Genomic DNA, 7315 nt, shown 5'->3' with positions numbered 1-7315 from the left:
GTTGTGTGCATGTACCTCTGCTTATAATAAACCTGATGCGATTCTGTGTAAAACCTTCAGCCTTCGTTATTTTCAGTGTGTAGTTGGAGTGTATTAAAGTACTTGCCTTTTTCATAAGAAGCACTGGAACGCTCCCATCACTACCGCTCTGTGTCAAGTGCTGGAAGGGTGCATTTGGTGATCAGGCTACAGGATCACAAACGGCAGCAGGACCCAGGCCAACAGAGGTAAAAGGCCCCCAACCACTACAGTTCGGCCCCAGTAAGCGGTAATTACCCTGTGGCCCTAGACAGGCTCTGGAAAACGTTCATGGCTATCAATGAAGACCTTACAGTCTAGACCCTTTGTGATTTATTATTGGCCACATCAGCTGTTTATATATTTAAATAAATAAATAAAATAAAAAATAAAATAAAAGAGAATAAATAGAACAGTTCTAAAGCTAAATATTGGCATTCCAACTGTGTGGTAAATGCTTTAGAAATTGCATGTTTTTTTGTGGGCTTTTAGGAAGAATATAGGGTGCATCCCTTCTTGTAAAACCACACGTCTGTCAATATACATTATCTGAATAAGGGCGAACAGGAGCAAATTTCCAATCCCTCCTGAAAACATTCACAACAGTAAAACTGTATTTCAAAAGATCACATATATGTTAGAGCCCCATTCCTATTAGGCATTATAGGTATAAAACTAATCACACTGGAGAACTAAAAGGTATGACAAAAGCTTGGGCTCTCATCAAGTATGGAAACTGTCAAAAGGATAGGATTACTGTATTGGGCTTCCACGAAGGTCATGATGGGGTCTCAGAACAGGCACACAATGTAAACAAATGTGAATAGTCTGCAAGACAGTGGAATAAACCCTCCTATGTGTGTGTGCTGGACAGTTAAAGCCTACATCTGCATTTATCGGGGAATGACAAATACGAAAGAAATGAGTGGTAAACTCAAAATTATCGTAGAATCCACCAAAAGCAGAACCATTAAAACTATCAAAGAAGCACTGTCCTTTCAAGCCCTGGAACTTTGGATTCATGTACCAAAAAGACAACTAAATACTAATTACATCTCACTTTTGAAAGCAACTCAAAAATCCACCCTAAAGATTATTTTGTATGTTACACCTCTGAACTACTCCAATTTAGCCAGTATAGAAAGTCATACTGAATGAAAAAAAGCTATGCTCCCCAGTGGTCAGGCTTGAGGTATAAAATTAGATTTGATAACCGAATACATAGCTCACACAAACTGTTCAGGATCCAAAATGCCCTACAGCTTGAACAGCAGAATTAAGTATAAAAAGCACCTATAGATCTTAGGTTTCTGCCTTGGTTTGTGAAAAATGCAGGAAAAGAAAACATTTCTTGGGAGCGGCTACACCAAAAATCCATACAATAGGTAAAATAGGTTAACACCGAGCACTCAAATGGTATGGTTGTGCCTTGAGATTCAAGGATAATGGACTGCTGTGGTGAGTGAACTGACGGAGGTGTTGGGCTGGGAAGTGCACATCTCACCACTGATGCTGCTGCTGGGAGCCCTGGAGGATTCTGGGGGATCGAAAGCAGACCAGGTATCTCTGGGAAAGGCTACCTTGGTGGCTGAACATGACAGTGCAGCCCAATGAGAAAAACCATGTTCTCCCTACGCTGTCGCCGTGGTGGCACCATGGGATAGACTGGTGCGCCACAGCAGGAGAAACCTGTCTTTGAAGTCTGAAGGTGCTCCTCGAAGCACAAACAAATATGGGAGAAAAGGTTGGGACGGCTGGAGCAGAGTCTTCTGCGTTATTGTATCTTGTTATAATGTCTCCTACTCAGATAATCACCTTAGTGTATTTTACAAGTCTGTTCTGTGGTGTATTTTACTTATATGTACCTTTTTGTGACATGGAGTGTTATACCATATCAAAATTAAATACAAATTGTTAATTGAAAAAAAAGAAAAACACCGAGCACTCAAACAGTCCTACAAACTCTTGCCTTCTGAAACCTCAATATTGAAAGCAGGCTTTTCTGGGTCCTTAGGCGTTCCCAGTGAGACACGAAAGGGCATGTTATGGGAGAACAAAAGGTGGTTAGTTGGTTGGGCCCTCAAACGTCTGATGACATACATGAGGGGAAAAGCCTTTGGTGAGGAACCACTGTTTTATTACTCATTTCTCCAAGTATATGCAATAGAGCTCTTCTTTGTGAAAGAATCAATACAGTCTTTTTGCAAGGGCCAAGCAATCTTCCGACACTTGTCCCACGTTCCACAGACCTCAATGATGCAGGTCAATGTGATTCAAATCTTACATGCACACAATAACCCCAATAGGATTTGTTTTCATTTCCACTGAAACACCACTGTAGTTACAGGCTCCACCTGAGGGTGTGCTGCTATTGCCAGTCAATGTATGGTACTCCTAACCAAAGTGGAATCTTCACATGGGAATTGTCTTTCCATAAATGGCATTTAGAAGTATGATGCTGGCAATCCTACACCACCGCACAAAACGCCATTGTTGATAGCAAGCCATAGTTCACAAATAGTCAGTGGCCAGTTCATGTTCAGGCAGGGTCTGTCGACCACCCTTCTACTCTTCTGTAAACATACTCTCCCCAAACACGTACTGTTAAGGCTCATGAACAGCCGCAATATTTTACAAAATCATACCATCTAGCCTCATCTCTCCAAGGTTGCACATCAAACAATGGCTCAGTCTGTTTTGTTCTTCACAACCGCATTTAATGAAAGTAGGAATGAAATTTGTATTCTGAAGAGAGGTCCCAGGCAAGATTAGTATTTGATTTTTCTCTTCAGCCTCTGAGACCTGTATACATACTGTTAGGCAAAACCGACTCACCATTGCAAGAATTGCCCCATTACTATGAATATAACACCCCTCAGAAGAACTGAATCAACTGAAGAGAGTTCTACGAAATCTTCTATTGGCAGGCACGAAGTCTCAAAGCATGAGACAAATGTATGCAAAACCAGAATCAGGCAACTTATCAAGGTAACTTCTGGTGGGTGAAATTTTTTAAGAGGGAAGAGTAAAGATAAATGGGTCACATTATTATTTTTTATATATATGAGAGGCTTGCAAAGACAATATAGCATTTTGCACAATTTCAAAATTTGACTTGTAAATAAACTACTTACCCGTAGAGAGAAAATTGCATCACTTCTCTATTTCAATAACTTATTGCATGAATGACTGTCCCGCCCAAAATTGTTTCACATGAACATTCTTAACTGGTTTACTGTCATAAGATATAAGTAAGAAATATGGCAAGTAGAGCTGCTGGAGGTTGTCTTGTGTAAAGCACAGCTGCTGGAGGTTAAAAGAAAGAGCAGAAAAGCAATCAATCTACATGCTACAAACAGGCAAAACAAGCAGTAAGTCGTATTAATAATGTAATTCTCCTACACCAATTATCAGCTGCATTTTGTTGTCAAGAACACAGAACCTAGATGCACTACCCCCACCCCCTCCCCAACACAGTGGCAACAAGATAAACTAGTGTCAGAGAGAGCATGAGACCGAATATTGCAACGTACCACAGCCACCAGCTATAATGAACGGAATTTCCTCAACTGTATGTCTTATAAATACAATAAGTTACTGGAGGGTAAATTTGCCAAATACATCAAATAAATCCCACAAGGGATTTGCTAGGGTTCGGGGGCTTTATTCAAACACAAGAAAGTACAAACAAGCAGGACTCGTGGTTGGTTTATTTTTTGGGGAAAAAAATAAAGTGGGAATTGAAGTCATGAATTGTGTTATACTGTGTAAAGCAAAAATCAAAAAGTTACTAATACCCCATGATTGGTAGAATTTTTTGGGCATACAATTTAATGTTTTTATTTGAATAACTTAAAAGTAAAATATTTAGTTGAAAAAAATTACCTTACCACAACATGTTAATGCAACACATTTGTAAGAGTTGCCTAAGTTGGCTCTCACTGGAGTAAGAGTAATAAATCTGTCTTGTTGATGTTATAACTAAACTCAAAATTGATGGTCAGGACAATTTATAATAATAAAAAAAAAAAACTACAAATAAAGAGCATTTTGGAACAAAATAGATGACGTTTTGATGAGTTATTTTCAAAGTAAGTGCTTTTTCCACAGTTGATGCAGAGTTTAAAACTAAAATGTTTCTGGATATTTGTTTCGAACTGCATGCATTTCAACCTACGAGTTTCAAACGTTCCGCCAAGATTCATGTTAATGTTCATATTGCATTAAAACAGAACTGCTGCCCCCCAGACACACGCTGACGAGCTGCATCTAGGTCTCTGGATGAAGGTTGGAGATCAGCTTGAACTTCCAACAGCAGAATCTATTCCAGCCATTGAGATTCCACACGTCTATGTAAATAACATTTCGCATTATATTGTAATAAATCGGTATTTCCATTTTTATTCATTCCACTTTCAATTCTTTACTTTAAGAAATGAGAAAATATTGATTTGTGCCCATTTTTATTTACTTTGCAGTTCTCAATGCATTAAAGTAAGGTGATTTGCCGAGATCATAATGAAAAAACACACACTCCCACAAAAGACAAAAAATCCTTGGCAGCTCTACAATTCGGACCGACGGTCAATCTTCAACAGCTCCACCTCGAAAATCAATGTGGCGCCGCCTGGGAAAATGAGAAACCTCAATCAGTGACCATGCGATCTGGCAGAGACAATTGCAGAAGTCACCTGTATAATGACTAAACAGATCTGAGAATCAGGTTAAGCAGGCGAGGAGGATGAAGAAAGTAGGCAGAGACGGTGCAGTTAGGGTGAGACAAATGCTGACAGCCAGCCCTAAGTGCATGAAAAATGGAGAACAATGCATGAGGACTTTTTCTGCAGTCTGCCTTGCTCTGCAGGAAAAACAGCCTGTCACAGCTCAGTGTTGTACCCAGTACCACTCTAACCAGGAAGAAAAGAGAAGTAACAAGTTACTTACCTGTGACAATCTGCTAGTACCTGAAGCATTGTAGATTCACATATTGTGAGCTTTCATGCTGTCTAGTGCTCAGCTCTATACACTCCAATTTGTTGTTTTTCAAAGTTATTTCAGTTTCAGGCATACATGAAATGGCGTGCAATTAAGTCCCGTTAATCCTGCAAAGCACCATAATGCAAACTCCACTTTCGAAAGTGTATTTTGTCCATCAATATGATTTTAGTGTATGTATGACAACTGCAAACATGAATCCTGTGTAAATGTATGTACTGCTTTCCTGCATCAAGAAACTGAGACAGTAGCTTGTAAACCAGCAACACCACAAGTGGCATGTGTTCATTATTATTATAAGTAAGTAATGTTCGCAGGTTGCAGATTGTGTTGTAGATCAAATTAGCTGGAAATATTACGTTTTCAAAGCAGCCTGACAAACTTGTCCCCAATTCCAGGCTTGTAAAGGAAATGTCACATCTTGCTGAATCTATGGAAACAAGCCTATGTAGCCCTTCTGCTAGCTAGTTGAAGGAATGTGCTGAGAGAATTCACGTTGTTTGCTCATTTCTTACAAATAAAACGTGCTTATTCTGTCCCCAGAAGTGTTAGTCTAGTATTTACATAACAAACCTTAAAACAACCATCTAGTAACGTCAGCTTTTGAAATAGCTCTGCAAGCAGAGAAACAACTGTTTTGTCTTTTAGTACAATGAAATGCATGGACACTTTTAGGTGCAAGTGTTTTATTTCTACCTCACTCTGGGTTAATAAAAAAAGAAGTTGGTAATTGTGGATTGATGGATAAAAGACCAATTTTGGCAATAAGTAGGGCTGCCATATTCTTTCACGGTATGTACAGCCGCTATAAGAACAAGTCTCGTAATGCAGTGGCTCAACATAATGCCGTTATAGCCACTAAGAAAATTACCTTTCATGCCAACATTTACATGAATGAATGGTTCAAAAGCAGAATCACTCAATCCCCAAAGAAGCACTACAAGTAGGATTATCTTAATTGAAATTTCACACCTTTATAAATGTTATTAAAAAAATTAATGAATATTGTCTGTATTTTTTAAGAAGGCAACAATTACTGGCACATGTACACTTATAGGTGCACTGGCTTCTTCTACTTAAGATGACAACTTGGAGTATTGCTGCAAAAGGGTTTGGTGCAAATTATTTCAGAAAACATGCTGTAGTAGGTGGTCATTTAGCTTCACTAAGGATGGACATACGCTCCTCAGAAATCTGGTGACAACTAAATCCTAGGATCTCTTGTAGAGAGTGAATGGGACATACAAGTCATTCCTACTGTTGGCTTTGCCGATAGTGCATCCTTCAGTAACTTGGCATATCTGGACGGACACCTGCAACAAGAGTGAGGACCATGAATAAAAGCTCATAGGAGAACCAGGAGATCCATAGTCACGTGTGCTTGATGCACCCTGTAAAATATATGCAAACATCCATGACTAATCTAGCCCTCAAGCTTTCCTGAGTGCGTGCGGGAGCAAATACATGTGCTGGGGAGGGAGTAAAATGCATGTTAGCATTTCTTTATTCTGGTTTGTTGCAGATAAACCTGTGACGTGTTCCCCATCTTTAAAAGTCCTCGGTTGAGAACACTTTTGTTGACCCCCCTGATGATGTCTGCTCAAGGGCTGCAAAATCATTATCCACTGCAGGAGGTATTTAGCTGGAAGATACATGTATGAGGACATTTAGCTCAATGACTAAATTGTTTTGTCATATTCTACAACTGAGGGTATAACTCTCAACTTCTCAATGTAAAGCGGTTTGGAGAGTTAAGGAAGAGAGAGATAAGTCCTAGTGTTCGCACCTTTGCCCAACTTTCCCGTCAAGATCCAGGCATCAAGAGGGTTTCAGCTTCCGCCACCTGGCCAATCACTTTGCAAAGATCCTGGCGCAACAGGGACACAGTCACTTGGACTGCACCCACCTTGGCCTCAATGACTTCCTTAGAGTCTTGGATTGCTTTATGGGTGATATTCAGGTCCACCTGCACTAAGATGGGGACTCCAGGAAGGGGGTGCCTTGGTGGCTCTGCATGTACTAGAAGCAGGCCTAGTGTAGTAATCTATTTTAGTTTGCAATGGTGTCGGCAGCTGGGGTTGGTCTAGTCCCATCTCCAAGTACACGCCAGATTACACCCCACAGTCCAGCTGCTGTATTGTGGTGGCCTGCTTACCCCACGGGGCAGCATGAGCAGACACGCTGCTAGGAAGCCCCCTGCAGTTCCATCCGACATGTCACGGGAAAGTATGAGTGGCTGGGGTATTTCAACGCTACGGCTTCGTCTCCTCCCTTCAAACAGGCAAAATATGGTGCCCCGTGA

At 40.4% G+C, this 7315-nt stretch overlaps 1 protein-coding gene across 1 annotated transcript in view; it reads right to left on the bottom strand.

Annotated features, from left to right (window-relative positions):
* Positions 1–4464: 4464 nt before the first annotated feature.
* The window catches only part of FKBP2 (FKBP prolyl isomerase 2), an 87085-nt gene continuing 84234 nt past the window's right edge, over positions 4465–7315 (bottom strand). The window contains exon 6 of the mRNA XM_069207904.1: positions 4465–4645. Coding sequence (XP_069064005.1) covers positions 4584–4645 — 62 coding nt within the window. The 3' untranslated portion in view covers positions 4465–4583. The remainder of the gene's footprint in view (positions 4646–7315) is intronic.

This window comes from Pleurodeles waltl, chromosome 9, assembly GCF_031143425.1.
Source record: "Pleurodeles waltl isolate 20211129_DDA chromosome 9, aPleWal1.hap1.20221129, whole genome shotgun sequence".
Taxonomy (NCBI): domain Eukaryota; kingdom Metazoa; phylum Chordata; class Amphibia; order Caudata; family Salamandridae; genus Pleurodeles; species Pleurodeles waltl.
The sequence above is the reverse complement of the archived record's forward strand: the minus strand, read 5'-3'. Positions and strand labels throughout refer to the sequence as shown.